Source organism: Branchiostoma belcheri, unplaced genomic scaffold (assembly GCF_001625305.1).
Source record: "Branchiostoma belcheri isolate BF01 breed outbred unplaced genomic scaffold, Haploidv18h27 scaffold58, whole genome shotgun sequence".
In the NCBI taxonomy this organism is placed as follows: Eukaryota; Metazoa; Chordata; class Leptocardii; order Amphioxiformes; family Branchiostomatidae; genus Branchiostoma; species Branchiostoma belcheri.
This window is the reverse complement of record NW_017804220.1, coordinates 941,423-957,992: the sequence shown is the minus strand read 5'-3', so window position 1 is coordinate 957,992 and position 16,570 is coordinate 941,423. Positions and strand designations below refer to the sequence as shown.

Below are 16,570 nucleotides of genomic sequence, written 5' to 3'. Positions count from 1 at the left end.
TTCTCTCATATATTTTAAAAAGGATTTACTTGGGGAGGGGAGCACCTGGAAAAGATTAGTAAACTGGGAAACAATCAAACAATTTATGACAGTAATTTTTCCAAACAAAGATAAACTTTTGCTTTTCCAGGGGAATAATAATCTATCTAATTTTGCTAAACGGGGTTGAAAGTTGCAGTTAATAATGGACCCCAAATCCCTAGGTATATGTATGCCTAAAAGGTCTACCTCCCCATCTACCATACGATGAAGTTTGTGAAGTTTGTGCCAATGATCATTTTTGTAAACTCTATGGGATGCACTGAAGTTGGAACTGACATTGCTGCACTGGTGGAAAGTTGTAATGATAATGTCCTGAAGACGTTTGCTTGTTTCCCCAGGCGTTGAACGTTTACCCAATCCTGCGGCATGTCCCGTCTGTCCGGCGGAAGTTGGAGGAGGTGGTGACGTGCAGCGAGGAGATCCGCAGCTTCGTCATCGAAGTCATCCAGGAGCACAGGGAGACCTTTGACCCGAACAACATCAGGGACGTCATCGATGGTTTCCTGCTGGAGGAGCATCAAGGTAGGTGGTCAAAAGACAACCCATAGACATAGAGTTAACATAGTTACTGGGTGACGGTGTTTATCGTTAGTCAGTAGTTACTGGGCTGACATATCACACCTGTCTCCTGAGAGGAACGCCGTTGATGACGGCTATGGTCAGATAGTTGCATCATTGGCCGGCTCATAAAGTCAACGCTAGCGAGAGTTGCCTTGACTAACTTTGGACAGTTATAGACTTACTTGATCCTCGGAAATCTGTCAATTTAATAATCATCATCGTTAGCAAGTTAGCTAACGACGACGACGACGATGATAATGATGATGATGAAGGCTTTTCTAAGGCCCTGGTCGGCTTAACCAAGCTCCCTTTGCTCTTAAAGTTTTCTTGCGGTTTCTTTGGAATCACCTTAGCACCTTTGAAATTATTTTATTAGAATGTCAACACACATACGGTTGTCACAAGATCTTACCCTTATTTAACTACTCGTATTGTATTCCAATATTAGGGAACAGGATTTTGTCTGAATTGCCAGAGGACAACATCATCAATGTCATCAGAAATCTCTTCGTGGCAGGATCTGACACCACCGCCACCACTCTCTCCTGGGCTCTGCTTTACCTGGTTATGAACCAGGAAGTACAGCGTAAAGTACATGTTGAGATCGATGTGTCACTTGGGAAACAGGTAGCTATATTTAGTAGTTTTCATAACATGACGAATGCAGAGTGGTCGTGTTTTTCCCTCGCATGGTTAACCGTTGAGGTCGTGGGTTCGAATCCTTGAGTTTTCAAATCTTTAAGAACTTTTGCTTTAAATACAATGTTGCATTGTTGCAGGCTAGTGTAACGTATATGTGCACATACAGACCCCGTCTATGCTGCTGCGAGACTACCTTCCCTACACGGAGGCGACCATACGTGAGGCCCAGCGGATTCGTTCCATCGCACCCTCTTCTGTCCCTCATGAAACCACAGCCCCTGCTACCATTTTGGGACATCAGGTGACCACTCTGCTTCTTGCATACATGTACACGTTAACGTTGTATTTCACTTGTCACTGTTTGAAGGAGGTCAGTGGCAGAGTATTGCTATCTGTTGTGATTTTCGAGTTCGCAGCTGTAACTCAGGGTCTGTTGTCTCTAGTTTGGCATGTCGCCTGCTAGCACATGTATGCGCGAGATGATGTGGACAATATTTTCTACATCGTAGCAGTTTTCGTAGGTGCAAAACGACACCTACATCTTTGGAACAGTCCATTTCTTTGGGCCAATGTGCTATGGGTCTGACATCCAGGAAACGATTAGTACGAATGATTGTTCCCTACGGACTCTTGCCTTATAATTTGCTTTCTTTGTCCTGAAGTATTCTCTTGTATTTAACACAGATACCAGCCGGCACCTTCATACTGCCCAACCTGTGGTCTCTCCACATGGACCCGAAGTTCTGGCCCGATCCGGAGAGGTTCGACCCGACCCGATTTCTGGACGCCGACGGGCAGCTGGCACCGAGGACAGAGTCATTTTTACCGTTTAGCGTAGGTGAGAGAGACACTAGTGTTTACTACAATGACAGCCGGCTTACACTAGGCTATATGGAGTTACTACTATAGAGGACTGAATGTAGAGAACAAAATTTGTGTGACCAGCTAACTCTAGCAGCAGGGTCGACAGCCTCTCGGATGTTGAGACACTTTCTTTTCTCTTTTTAAGCCACACTGATATATCTTTATCTGTGTTCAATAGTCGTTGCCATGCATGTACATTGTAACATGTACAATTACCGTGCAATAAAATTCTTTTATTAATTATTATATTAATATATTGCATGTCATAATCTAGACACCAAATTGAAAAAAAAATACGACAGGGCAAAAAAATCCATAAAATATACTTATATTAAAAATGTGAATGTGGGCGTGTGGAGAGTTCAGTGGGAGAAGTCGGTCTTCGCATGAATGCTGGAAAGACAAAGTTTATGGCTTTCAACATTCCGGCTCCATACAACCTCACAACAAATGATGGTACCAACCTAGATGAGGTAAAGGACTTTAAGTACCTGGGGTCTAGAATGGAGAGCACAGCAAGGGACATCACTGCAAGGAAAGCAGCAGCCTGGCAAGCTTGCAACAAGCTGAAAAGCATCTGGAGATCGAACCTCTCACGTGGATTGAAAGTGAGGCTCTTCCTCTCGACTGTTGAGGCAGTCCTCCTGTATGGATGCGAGGCATGGACTCTTACCACCAAGCTAGAAAAGCAGTTGGATGGATGCTATACGAGGTTGCTAAGAACTGCACTCAACATCCACTGGTCACAGCATGTTACGAACAGGGACCTTTACGCCAACCTACCAAGACTCTCTAGCAAAATTAGATCAAGAAGGCTTAGGTTTGCAGGACACTGTCACAGGAGCAGAGAGGAGATTGTGGCCGAGCTGGTACTGTGGACTCCCAAGCATGGGAGGAGGAAGGCCGGCAGACCGGCTGCAACCTACATAGACTGCCTAAGGAGAGACACTGGCCTGGAGGTGGACTACTTGGGTCAAGTGATGGAAGATAGGGAGTGTTGGTCAGCCATTTTGTCTCGAGGCCAGGGACACCAGGACTCGACATAAGTCAAGTCAAGTCAAAAATGTGAATTGAACTAAAAGCTATCACAGTCTCATCTTATATGGTATCCTTTTGCGGCATTTATGATCCTTCACCATACTGAGTTCCTCTGAAGCCTCAGAAGGGTTGTTTTTTGTGGAGAGAGACAGAAATAAATGAGTGCGTGAATGTCATACGTCAATTAATTATAAGTCCGTTTGAATAAATTAAGTCTTGTTAACGTATATCAAAGGCATATATAAGGAATTATATGATAGTGACAATGCATTTCATCGTCTTTTACTGTCGTATCAGGTCCCCGCCGGTGTCTCGGAGAACAGCTGGCCAAGTTCGAGTTGTTCCTGTTCTTCACTTCCCTGCTGCAGCAATTCACCTTCAAACTGCCAGAGGGCGCTCCGACGCCAGACACAGAGGGTATTTTCGGGCTCGTGTTTTCTCCGAAGCCATTCAAAATCTGTGCGTTTCCGCGGTACTAAATACTCCTTAAGCTTGAATTTCATCATCACACAACATGCTTGTGCCAGACGCCGGAAAGACCTAAAACGTATTCAAAGACGTTATCATCGTAGATATCTAAACGTCTGCCAAGTCGTTTTAATGGCCTATGGTTGTTGATTCATTGCATGATTGATCTGCGAAGAGGATAATAATTGTTTTCTGTAAGTACGCCTTGGCCAAAGAAGTAGATATATTTTTAAGTTTAATTGATGATGTTAGTGGGATTCAGATCCAGTAATTTTGTACCATTCAGCATAGCAGAAAAAGAGAGCAGCTTTAACCCTAAACAGTACACCTGGGGTCCGCGCGGACCCCAGCACTATATATTCTGTAATATCTTTTTTGTTTCTAAAGATTTTTTCCTGAAATTTTAGGTAATTGTCACCCACAAAGTTGTCTCTCAATACAGTGCAGAAAACTCCGTTTCTACCATTTATAAAAAAAATTATATCTGATTTTCTTTTGGGGTCCGCGCGGACCCCAGCCGGCTTTCGATCATAATGGTTACACTGGCGTTCTTATACATTACCTTATTTCCGTTTTTATATGTTTTTATGCATTCATCGTATGTCTACCAAGTTTTCAGAGAATGGTGTAGTAATAGAATTAAATTTTGATAACTTTGGTGTAATTATGACGTCATATGACGTCAGAGCTAATAATATAGTCCGCCATATTGGATTTTGACCAATGACGTCATCAAATTAGCATACTCTATGCATATTAAATGATTTAACTTATATTTAATTATGTAAGATGTTATTAATGTTGGAAAAGAAGTGTAATTTTATATAAAACTCAGAAAATGTTTATGTTTAAACCAAAATTATTTCTATTTTCAAAAAAACTACCCGTCGCCATGGCAACACAAAGAAACATCAACTTACTAGTATAAAACTAATATGAACTTTTTTCCAGAGACATTTTAAGAAAGGTCTCCAAATTTGATACTTCTAGCGCAAGCCGTTTAGCCGCTATCTGAGATCAAAGTTGGGCCTCAAAAGCCCCTTCAGTCTGAAATGGGTTTAAAAATCGGGTATTTCTTCTTGTCTTCTTTTCTTCACCAAAAAATAGAAAAAGTTCAAAATGTATGATTTTTGTATGTAATGTGGACACAGAGGTTCCCACATCAGTTTGCAAAACAATTGAGCTGGTAGCATGTTGATAATTTCTAAAAATTAGCAAAAAAATGCTCTGGGGTCCGCGCGGACCCCAGGTGTACAGATTAATCAGTCCGGGAAGGTGTTCTGTTGAGGGTTAATGTGTAAGTTTAAATAGAATTATGTAATCTTTACGTGACCTATGTAGCCATGGTATGTAGACAGCTCTAAAATGCGGTCTAATATTAGAACGTTAGATGAAAGTATAAAGTAGATGATACCTGAGGAACAACATGGCAGTCTGCAGTTTGTCACACTAGTCTATTATATCAGTGACAAGACCGAGGCAACCGTCACCGTGGTAAATTAAGGTCGCCGCGGCATTTGTCCGTCTCGTACACGGTCGATGCCATTTGAAACGGTCGATGCCATTTCGCTGAATGGTCGATGCCATATCCGAGCATACCATAACTTTTTTTGAGGTCCAAAAACGAATAAAAAGTAATATACACTAAAAAAATGCAAATATAAGGGAGGGTCGTGTAGAATTGTAAATATTAGTAAAAAAAAAACAAAAAGCACAAGCTTGGATTTGAACCCGGGTCCACAAGTATAGCTCTAAAACCCTAACCTATACCCTAACCTCTGCGCCACGAAACATCACAGCGTGAATGGACCGTGCTAATAGACTTAAAGCTAGCCGTTCTGCGAAATGGCATCGACCGTTTCAAAATAAAGGTGACGACCGTTTACGAGACGGAAATTAGCGTCGCCGCGGACTTCTTGTCTAATGGAGCAAAATCCTCTTGACAGAAATGTGATATTTTCTCTTTAAGTGACGGCACAAGTATCATTGAAGCGCAAACATCACGAATGAAAAGTACAACAAGTGATTCAGGTTCAAGCCTTTTTATTTTATCATCTATAGATACTACGTCTGCTAAAAGCATAGCACTAAGCTGGAGAGATGCTGTTGCATTTGACCATATTGGATGCGGCTCTTCTGAAGTTCTCCCTAATTTCATGCCGTGTCCCTGTATGAACAAATAAAAACAGGTTATATTCTAAGATGGCAATAGAAAGTTTACATAACTGTAAAGAGATGTCAGCAAGAGAAAAGCATCTTAATCGCCGACTGTTCAGTTTTTTTAATATTCAGCATATTTTTCTTATAAATTTCATACCCTTTGCTGATTTAGATTAAGAAAGAACAAAAACAGATGAAAAGATGGATGAGGTAGATTACATCTAGCCTGTGTTACACAAGCTCTCTCAGTCGGAGGTCAATGACCCCCACCCCTAGGGGCGGCAACCTTAGGGCGGCCGCCAGGAGCGCGATTTAGTCAGGCTAGATTACATCAGATACAAATAGATAGCAGTGGAAGTGATTTGGTTTTGTGTATTTGCTGCCAAATTGGTGAATTTGCTGCCAAAACGGTGCGGTCACATTCGTCGTAGGTCGACGTACGATTTTGATGGTGTATAATTTAAGCCAGATGTGACGGAATACACTGCCGGCAATGATCTAAGACAACTAGCCTTTTTCCATAACAAGACAGCTGATTTCTGCTTACCACATTCACGACTATCCCAAGAATGCCCTCAGGTTGCTATCCTACGGCAATCGTACACCGAATGTGCCAGGACCATGCGTAACCTGGTATCCAGTCTGTCGTGGTTGGGGCGTGTTTTCTTCGAGGCTGCTGAAGCTCTTACCCGCCCGCTTGTGCTAGGTTCCCCCGGTAGTTTGTGCTGGGGCGAAATCAACTCCTGGCGTGCCAAACTCTATGAACAAAGCTCCTACAGGCGTAAAACCCCTACCGGAGGGTCTGTTGTACTGGGCGGGGGAAAACTATTAGAGCCCCGAAGACAGCCTGCCCCTATCACGATAGACTGGGCACCATGTTCGACCATGCGGGAACAAAATATTTTGCTCACCTGCAGTGGGACTCTAGGCCTTTGTGCCACACATGAAGGAGAGCGGTCCCCTGTCCTGACAGGACCAGCCGTACGGACAGGAGAAACTCTCACAGCGGTACAGGTCTGCGTCTGCACGCCCGTAACCTGAGAAGAAATGCAACAGCAAAAACTGTTATCGGTTGAAAGTCATATGTACGAATGTATCATTTATAAGCTTATCGACTGCCGTACTCATTATACCATGCCCAATCGAGCAGATCTTGCCTGCTGCTGGTTCCATTTTGCATTTATTGTGTGCATTTGTTGCATGTGTTGCATTTATTGTTTATCATTTATGGTTTACTGATACAGATACTGTAGGCGCGGTCCCCATATCAACAGCATCAAAAATACATATAAGATATAAATTCAGATGCATAAAAATATCATGGGTAGCCAAAAATGCTGACTAGCTATAGGATACCGCAATACCGCCAATGATATCCCAATAAAACACAGGTTGTATTTACTTCTGTGTAACAACATTTCTTTGGGGTAAGTCCGAATACTTTGTTAGGTAGTGTTGGAAGTTAAAGCTTAGTCTTTATTTCATAACATGTATTCTGTGCTCACCGTTGCAGATGAAGTAGTGACCGAAGTCCTGGCAGCCCCAGTTGGGAGGACAGGGGTTGTTGATGCAGAGGTCAACATCTGATACAGATAACAAAAGATACATTTGGTGATTTGTACGATCGCCTTAAGAATTTTAATCTAAAATCTGTATCTTTATAGCCGGTATAACCACTCTTCGATGTAACACACCGCCTCAAAATAACTAAGAAGAGTGTAAGGCTAACGTGTTTATAGATTTACAAATTTTAACATGATAACGTTACATGTATTTCCTAGCCTCCCGTGTAGACGTTTAGCGCGGCAGGGTTTCTACCTAAAAGCGGCTAGAGCAGCAAGACTCCCGGGGAAGAGCTGTACCTCCCGTACCTGCAGAATAACTCCATCTGCTGCATTAGACTAGAGAACTTTAGCGAGCGTATCACGTATCAGCACCCCCCCCACACACACACAAATACGCGCCTCTGCTCCAAGGACTCTGCCAAGAAGGCTAGATATTTCCTACCGTTCTCACAGTTGTCTCCGACGAAACCAGGCACACACTGACAGGTGTAGGAGTTGACTCCGTCCACACAGGTACCGCCATATTGACAGGGATCCGAGGCGCACTCGTCAATGTCTAATAGGACATCGATGTATTCATTCGGTCAGTCAATATATATGGCAATAGATAACAGGGAATGCTTTGAATTCCTTGAAGTAACACAATGACGCATTTGACTTCTAGTTCAGCACCAACGACGAGAACTATGTTGTTGACATAACGTCCTAATTTTGACAAGCTCACGTTTAAAAAGAAAATTGACCTCATGATCAAGAAGTACATTTTACTTCATTTTCAGCACCAAGGACAAAGAATATTGGTAGCAAGAATTTTAGACAAGTTTGCCTCAGTCCATCAGAGCAGAAGTTTTTGATTCCAAAAAGATATATAATTGCCATTACCAAAGAGCATTCTACCGAGGGTTATGTGTGGTTGACTATACTTACTGATCTCACAGCGGTCTCCCACAAACCCTGGTGCGCAGTCACAGTAGGCGTAAGTCTCGTTGAAGCAGGAGGTACAGTTTCCTCCGTTCAGACAGACGTTTTGTTTGCAGGAGACGACGTCTGGAAACGCGATATTGTAGTAAATACTCATGATTTAAGAAATGTCACATTGTAATATAAACATTTGGTGAAGGAAATACCATATATTAGTTCGTATACACATTACATTCATTACTAAATGGTTTGGGAACTGTGCTTCGGAAGGAACCGCTATGGAATTGCTCACAGATATAACATGTGTATTTATCTATACATTTAATTATAATAATGTGATTCATAACACATGTAAACCGGTCAATTATAAACGTATAAAAAGAGTGTAGGACAATCTCGTATGCTAAAGAAAATGAAAAGTACAGTTTGTCAAAGATTGTCTACGATTAACCGTCGAATCTGAGGACACAATTTTAGACATTTAATATTCGTGGAAACAATGGTGTTTAAAACCGCTTGAGGTTTAACTTATCGACCTAAATCTGTATGAAATTCCATGACTCACTGGATTCACAGACGTAGTTGTACTGTACCGTACAGAAGTCCGCGTTCAGGTCGTAGTTCCCGTTCTTATCCAGCAGCGCACACAGGTGTTCAGGCTTTCCAGACATCCAGCGTAGGTTAGCTGGGGAACGATGCAGTTTATAGGATAGAAAAAGAAATGGTTATAGTTCAATTGATAGACGATGCTCAGCACACTAACTGACCAATTCCTCAATAAAATTACCAGTTAACTAACAGATAACCAGGCAACCAACCAACCAACCTACCCGCCGATTAATCAATCAGTATTTAAACATGCAACCAACCAACCAACCAACCAACCAACCAACCAACCAACCAACCAACCAACCAACCCAATCAATCTATCAATAAATTAACCGATCAACAAACTAAACTACCAATCAACCAACAAACCAATTAATTAATTAATTGATCAATTAATCAACCAACCAACCAACCAACCAACCAACCGATCAAACAATTAACCGACGAAGGAACCAACCAAGAAACCATCTAAGTAACAAGTCAACCGATCAACTAACTAAATAACTAAATAAATAACTAACCAACCGACCGACCAACCGAGCAACAATAAAACAAGTAGAAACCAGTAATCCAGCTAACCAACCAACCAACCAACCAACCAACCAACCAACCAACCAACCAACCAACCAACCAACCAACCAACCAACCAACCAACCAACCAACCAACCAACCAACCAACTAAAACTGATCATCAACAATATTGATAATAGCACAATAGCTATTATGCAATAGCACCCTGCTAAGTCATTTAGATACAGTTTAAAAGGTTTCAAACCTACAGCTCATGGTGGAGAGGTCGGTGTACAGGAAGTGTTCCTGTCCGTTCTTGAGACCGACCCAGTGGGACATGTCCGTCCCCAGCCGGATCTGGTCAGCCAGGAACTCCTGTTCAGCCACGGTCTTCACTCCGGCCAGAGTTCCTCCCAGAGTACCGCACTGTCCCTCGGCATCCTGATGGGCTTTGGGTTCCTCTGACAGTTGGAAGCACTTGTCAGCATTTAGAACTGGGAGACAGGAGGAGAGATATACATCACTGTTATATCCATCTATAATGCTACTAGAACGATTTAGAATTGGTCCTGCTATAGTCATATACCTTTATTAGTCTTACGACTGTTACGAGTATCATAATCAACCGGCTAGCTCCATGAGAAGTCGATATTTGTGATCATTAATAGTGGGATAATGAGAAGCAAATCCTGTAATGTGCTCATATTGATATGTCGAATTTTTATCATGCTTCTCTTTTTCAAGATGGGCCTCTCAAAGCTTTGCAGAGTTGTTGTCTTCGTTTCTCCTAAATATCGATCGCGATCTCAACTACTTTGCCATATTGCTTGATCATTGGCATAGCGTGGTGCTTATGCCCCCGTCACATTGTCGACGAGCTTCGGCCGTATTTGTCAATCGCCGAAAGATCGGCCGATTTTGAGATCGACCGACGATCGCGCGTATTTTTGGCTTGAAAATCGTCGCCGTCACATTGTACGAGGCTCGGGCGATCGCTTGGCAATACATCTATGATAATGAAGTCCCTATGACATGGCACGCAGATAAAGCAAGGCCGTGTATCCACCAAAAATGAATAGTTTGACCAATTTTCATGTTTGACCTGTCGTTATATTTTTTTTAACAAAGTAATGGAGTGGACTGGCAGAATAAAATAGAAATACAAACAGCAACTCTGTGAAGGATCCAACTCAAATAATACCACAAGAGCCACAAATTCACACTACCGTCTGGTTAACACACGGTGGTAAAATCTGGGCTGCAAAGTTCCCACATTTCATAGAATCCGAACTGTGTTCGATGGTGTTCGATCTGGGCGATTCGAATCGAACCCGCGTTCCATTTCGGGGTCACCTGCGGTCATTTGCAATAAAGCGGCAAAACAAGCCCTTTTGCCTGAGTGACTCGTAATAGATAAAAAACAACACTTTCTATAGATACAAACAGTTTCCAGGATAGTACATGTCCGCTATCATTTTTTGTGGACATGTAACATGTAGCGAAGCTACTGTCGTATCCTTGGGTGACCTTGAATACTGTAATGATTCTTTACGCCTGTATGAAAAACACAATGCACACTTTTTGGAGATATGACATGTCTGCAAAACTCGTTCAAACCTAGAAACATGGAGAGTCTAACATACCCCATTTACGGCTCAAAATGACTGTCAGGGTTGTCCCGAAAATCGTGCTTTTGGAATTTTTGAAAAATGCGCATGATTTTGAATTATGGGTAATTTAGTGCGAAAAAAGCCAAAAAATTCGATTTTTTCACCTATTTGTCGACAAAAACTATACTTTAAGTCAGAAATTAAAAAATCCCTAAAGCACGATTTTTCATCTTATTCCTAGTCGTCGAAAAATATAAAAATCAGTGATCTTGCGTAATATGTGAAGCCAGGTTTGCTCGGTGATTGGCTAAAATATGGCGCTCCGAAATCCCGAAAATTATCGACTTTTTTAACGAAATCCGAAAAAATCATCCATTTAGCGCAAAAAATCACCATTAAATGTATGTAAAGACGATAATTTTATTTTATTTCAATGAAATTTCCCCTCGATACTAGTTTGTTTATTTTCAAATGTTTTACGGTTAGCCCAAAATCGCGTCTTGTAACCCGATACTTTATCGAACGCACACAGCAATGGGAAAGAATGCCGTAGTGACAGACCGCCGTGACACAACGACCACCTTTTTAACCAGACAGGAGTCGGCCGAAGCTCGCTCGACACTCGGGCGTATGTCGCCCGAGTTACGGTCGACGATCTATTCAGAATGAACCTCATTCCAGAATGAACAAGAGTTCCACGATCTCATACCTTCGCCAAATGATGTTAACCCTTGCGTGTGACGAATTATACAATTTTATTCATTGATTTTGTAAATAAGAGCCTCATTTGCATGGATTATATCAGTTGATCATATTCTCCATCCAATGACAGCCTTATCATAACAAAAAGGCTATTATTGCACTTCCTCATAAATTATGCAAATGAGGTGATGATTTGAATAAATTATGTTTGTTGATGTTCACCTTCACTTAACTTCCAAATGTGGCAAGTATGAAATTCAGGGTGCAGCAGTTACAACTATGGAATTATAAGAATTTGCCATTCTTTATGCAAATTAGGTCCTCATTAACATAATCTATATCCTCAGATGTTTTTCTCGTTCTCAAGTAGATGTCACAAGTCTTTCATAGTTCTATTATCGAACAAAGCAGATTTATAGAATTTCCTCATTAATTATGCAAATTAGCTACTGATTTGCATAATTGTCATCTGATTATGTCAAGCATCCCTTCAGCTACCTACATACCAAAAATCACGACAATGCGTCAACCGGTTCTTGAGTTATCGTCCTTTAAATTTTTTCAACAAATGCTCCTGCAGTTCCAGAACAAGGCGCTAGGGGACCCAAACTCATGTCACGCCTTCCCTATCCCAAGAGCTATCTACCAATCAAAATTCGTGACCCTAGCATGTCCAGATCGCGAGATATCAAAACCGGAAGTTCAGCTGCAGTATCTAGAAAAGCCGCCAGGGGGCCCAAAATCTAATCATTTCTAGGTCTCATGAAGACCTACCCACCTACCAAGTTTCATTCCAATCCAGTCACTGCTTCTTGAGTTATCTTGCTAAATTACACACAAACACACACACACACACACACACACACACACACACACACACACACACACACAGACAAACGCTACTGAAAACATAACCTTCTTGGCGAAGGTAACAAGTGTAAACGTTAAGTTATTATACAATCATCTGAAATAAGGCCACACACCTCCTAAAGGGACAAGAGTGAAGAATTTCATGTGCGTTCAATCAGTTGAGGTCAAAATCTAATAAGCATTTGGTCTTATATAGTTAAAACCTCGTCATCTTTTTAAAATGGTTTTGTTTATTAACGAATGTTGATTTATTAAAAGGACAAAAAGGACGGTTTTGTCTACTTTTATCCTTTCTCGTAAACATAACTTTAACAATCAATGGGAAGTTGCTCCTGCAAACTTTACACAGTATACTGCCAATGCAATCTCAAATAAATGTCACAGGTGCTGAATAAATAATAACTTCACAGGGGCTCGGCCGAGGCTCGTAGAACCTTCGTCCGACACTGGCACGAAGCTCGCTCGAAGCACGCACGAATTTAAAAACTTTGCGCAGGTCCGGCGAGGTACGGAAGAGGGTCGTCCGAATATTTCGCGAAGCTCGCGCGAGGGTCGACCGTATTCAGCGACCGTCGCCCGATTTTCAAAGACGAAATACGACCGAGACTCGTGGGATGTACGTCCGACTGTCGGTCGACTCTCGGCCGCACAGGGGCGAGCTACGTCCGAGCTACGCGCGAGCTGGAAACGAGCTCTGCGATCTCAAAAATCGCCGGCGACTAGTCGCTGATGTTAAGAACACGTTTCGCGTGTCTGCAGCGAGCTTCGGCCGACTCAAAAAAATCGCCGGCGATCCCGAAAATTCGCGCGATGCTCGACGGAACATCGGGCATACTACGGCCGTAAATGTCGTTTAGAGCTCGCCGACTCGTCGGACGATCGATTTACGCGCAATGTGACGGGGGCATTATGGTTAGTAAGTACCGTTAGTTCAGTTCCCCTACCTGTTTCACAGTTCTGTCCACTCCAGCCGTCTTTGCAGGTGCAGCTGTAGCTCCCAGGTGTGTTCAGACAGGTGGCGCCGTTCAAACATGAACCCTGGATACATTCGTCGATGTCTATAAAATAACTCCATAAAGTTAGAGAGTGTTGTAAGTTGTAACACCTTCATTTCACCGTTCAGGTACTGGAATTGATCGTACTGCACCAGACAGATCAGTGCGCTATCATCATTTTTCAAATCCTTAAACAATATTTTAAATTGGATATGATAAATAGAAATGTACCAAAAGACATACTGGAAGATACAATAGGTAACGTAATAAATGTAGAAGCTTCCCACCATTCTCACAGTCGTCTCCGATGAAACCAGGCACACACTGACAGGTGTAGGAGTTGACTCCGTCCACACAGGTACCGCCATTGTGACAAGGATCCGAGGCACAATAGTCAACTAGGGAAGAAAATGAAGAAAAAAACAAAAATTGGTAGAATTAGTCACAGGTAAACAGATGAGAAAATAAGAAGGCAATTAACGTGTACACCATTCTATGAAGGGCTTATCTTTAGATGCTTTAAGTCTAAAATTGTCGTTTTCTTATAATTATCTACATAAAATAGTGAGAAGAGAATAAAAAGTTACTTTATTTACATGCTATACTATAGGAATAGCTTTAGGTAACAGGTAATATTCGTGCACGTAATGAATTAGATGTCCCTGAAGTCAAGGTCGTGACGATACAAAATTACAAACTAAATCATTCCGGTCTTTTATCATTTATTCCATTACAAGTATTTCTCTTTTTTTTTATTCACAATTGAGTATGCCTGTTTAACTTGAGGAGATACAGCCATAAATTTACTCACCCTTTGCACATAGGGCGAACTGGTTGCTGTAGTCTGCGCCAGTGAGCCAAGAACCTGGCCTAGTGATTGGCTGGACACCGATAGCCCCGCCCCCGTAGGTGCTGTAATAGGCAAATGTGCCATCCATTGCAGGGCATCGTGTTGCATAATCTCCACACAGAACCTGGGAGATACTGTTCATTGGGTAGTTACATGTCCCCAGACCTGTGTCCACACAAGTCGAGGATGTAGCTGAACACGTTGGTTCCGCGGCCGACGGACAGGGCATGATGTACCCAGCCGCTTCACACGTACTCTTGATGTTAGCTGACGTCATCGTCCCTGAAGCACGTACCTTGTAGTAGTGCCATCCATGGAGGGATGTCAGATAGGCTTCTTCAGCTGAGGGACAAAGTATTAGAAAGTTAGTTACTTTGATCTGACACTGGGCAATGATAAAATACTGACTGAAGTCCATTCTTGGACCATTCTTGAAAACCACCCAAAAGTCCATTCTTGTGGCTAGCCCGAATGTTTTGGTCATGCTAAAAACTTTTGTGGTGAATTTGACGTGAAGATATATCAAATGACATTCATAATATCGATATAGTTTTAAGGCATCCCAATAGCGTTCATAAAATTCTAATCGCACTGGAGAGAGAACTGAAAACTTAAATAGGCCCAAATACTATTACCAAGTCCCAATTTCCAGAAAACATTTTGAATAGTCAAAACTATACCAAAATTTCCTCTTCTGATGAAAGTCTGGCTCATTCCACCCCTCGTGCGAAGAGATCTTTACATATTCTATTTTTTTTAATCTTAGTACCACGTGAATAAAGTTAATTGTACCTGCAGTCAGACTGATCACTGAGATCAGCGTGGTGAGAAGACAAGCCCCGAGTCCAGCCATCGTGAACGTGTACCTTCAGTATGACTTCTCTCTTCATGTCCTGCATTTTATACACACGGATCCTCAATAACAACCAGATGGTTTTCCAAGTGGAACCGGGTGGTGAAGGAATCAAATCATCATCAATCCCTACGTTTGTCAGTTTGGGGAAAATTAATGTTTGCAGTATTTTCAACACATCAAATGACCGATAACGTTCAAACAGAGTTAGTTGGTTGAATGTTTGAACATTTGCCAATCCAACCAGTTAAAAAAAGCATTAGGTTTTATCTCGGAATTAAAATTTTTACCATGCTTGCATATTAAGGTTGTAACGGTTCCATCCCCTATGAAATCATAACACAACGTGCTAGCCTTGTATCTATCTCTTTCAGGCTAATAAGTATAATATAACGTTTTGCTTTGAGTTTAGTTTAAAACGGTAGCGAAGCAAGGTATTGCGTCAGATTTCCAGATTTCCACGATTTTTACTGGATGTTTGGTCAACAGAACAATAACATTTTGTTCATAGCAGACGATTTTTTTGTTCGACACAACATTTGAAAGCTATCCTTGAACACCCGGATAATACCCTTTCCTATATGTACAATACGGGTTTGATATAAGTACCGGTACGGTACGGGTTTGTTTCAGGCACTGTACGTCTTGGCAACGTGCTTAACGACGCTGGTATTATAACGGAAGAGACTGAAGATACAGTTTTTTTTAACCTTGGCTGGTGAAATGGTCTGGCCAATGGATACAGGCTGGCCAATTGAATCCTGTTCTTGCAGCCACCAAATGGTCTGGTTGGAGATTTACAATTTTTTTACACATGTATATACAATATTATACTATTTGCAGAAATCTTTACACATGTAATAAGTTGGTAAAGGTTAACGTGCATTTGATCGGTGTTTTTTTCATAACTGCACTTGGAATTTCAGTAGTTGAAGAGTAGGTTTTATTAAAATGCCGTGGATGTTAAAAGAAGAATTTAGATTGTATATGAAATATAAATATCAGCAGAAGGAAGGAAAGAAGGATGAATGAGAGGAAAGTAGAGAGGAAGGAATGATTGAAAGAAGATAGGAAGAAATAAGAACCAAAACGAACACGTTGGCCATGCTAAGCGAAGGCGAAATGTACAAATGTACAAATCCAGTATATATACGTGTCAATGACAGTTGACTTGCATTTTTAACTATCACAACCTATGACATAATCATTGTCTTATTTCTTGAGGATGAACAGGTAAAATAAGACAACTTATGATATGGCCACGGGAAAGACATTCAGCAGCGCAAAGGTCAACTTTAAATCATATACCA

The 16,570-nt window shown here is 41.6% G+C and overlaps 2 protein-coding genes across 2 annotated transcripts in view; one reads left to right on the top strand and one right to left on the bottom strand.

The window, feature by feature from the left end:
• The window catches only part of LOC109481880 (cytochrome P450 2D3-like), a 7,219-nt gene extending 3,305 nt beyond the window's left edge, over window positions 1-3,914 (top strand). Inside the window, exons 5-8 of the mRNA XM_019784511.1 lie at window positions 1,052-1,230; window positions 1,412-1,546; window positions 1,930-2,083; window positions 3,445-3,914. Of these exons, the coding sequence (XP_019640070.1) occupies window positions 1,052-1,230; window positions 1,412-1,546; window positions 1,930-2,083; window positions 3,445-3,626 (650 nt within the window). The 3' untranslated portion in view covers window positions 3,627-3,914. The remainder of the gene's footprint in view (window positions 1-1,051; window positions 1,231-1,411; window positions 1,547-1,929; window positions 2,084-3,444) is intronic.
• A 2,777-nt stretch (window positions 3,915-6,691) lies between these two features.
• LOC109481853 lies at window positions 6,692-15,260 on the bottom strand. Its single transcript, XM_019784474.1, has 6 exons — window positions 15,200-15,260; window positions 14,369-14,749; window positions 9,650-9,874; window positions 8,827-8,946; window positions 8,268-8,387; window positions 6,692-6,812 (listed from the first exon to the last, which is right to left on the bottom strand). The coding sequence occupies exons 1-6, from the start codon at window positions 15,258-15,260 to the stop codon at window positions 6,700-6,702; spliced, it is 1,020 nt and encodes a 339-aa protein (XP_019640033.1). The 3' UTR covers window positions 6,692-6,699.
• Window positions 15,261-16,570: the final 1,310 nt, after the last annotated feature.

Coding starts and splice junctions, on each gene's coding strand:
- LOC109481853 (XM_019784474.1), bottom strand. CDS start 15,260: ATGGCTGGACTCGGGGCTTGTCTTCTCACCACGCTGATCTCAGTGATC. Junction 9,875..14,368: donor GTTCGCCCTATGTGCAAAGG/GTGAGTAAATTT, acceptor CCTGTCTCCCAG/TTCTAAATGCTGACAAGTGC. Junction 8,947..9,649: donor CGACCTCTCCACCATGAGCT/GTAGGTTTGAAA, acceptor ATCGTTCCCCAG/CTAACCTACGCTGGATGTCT.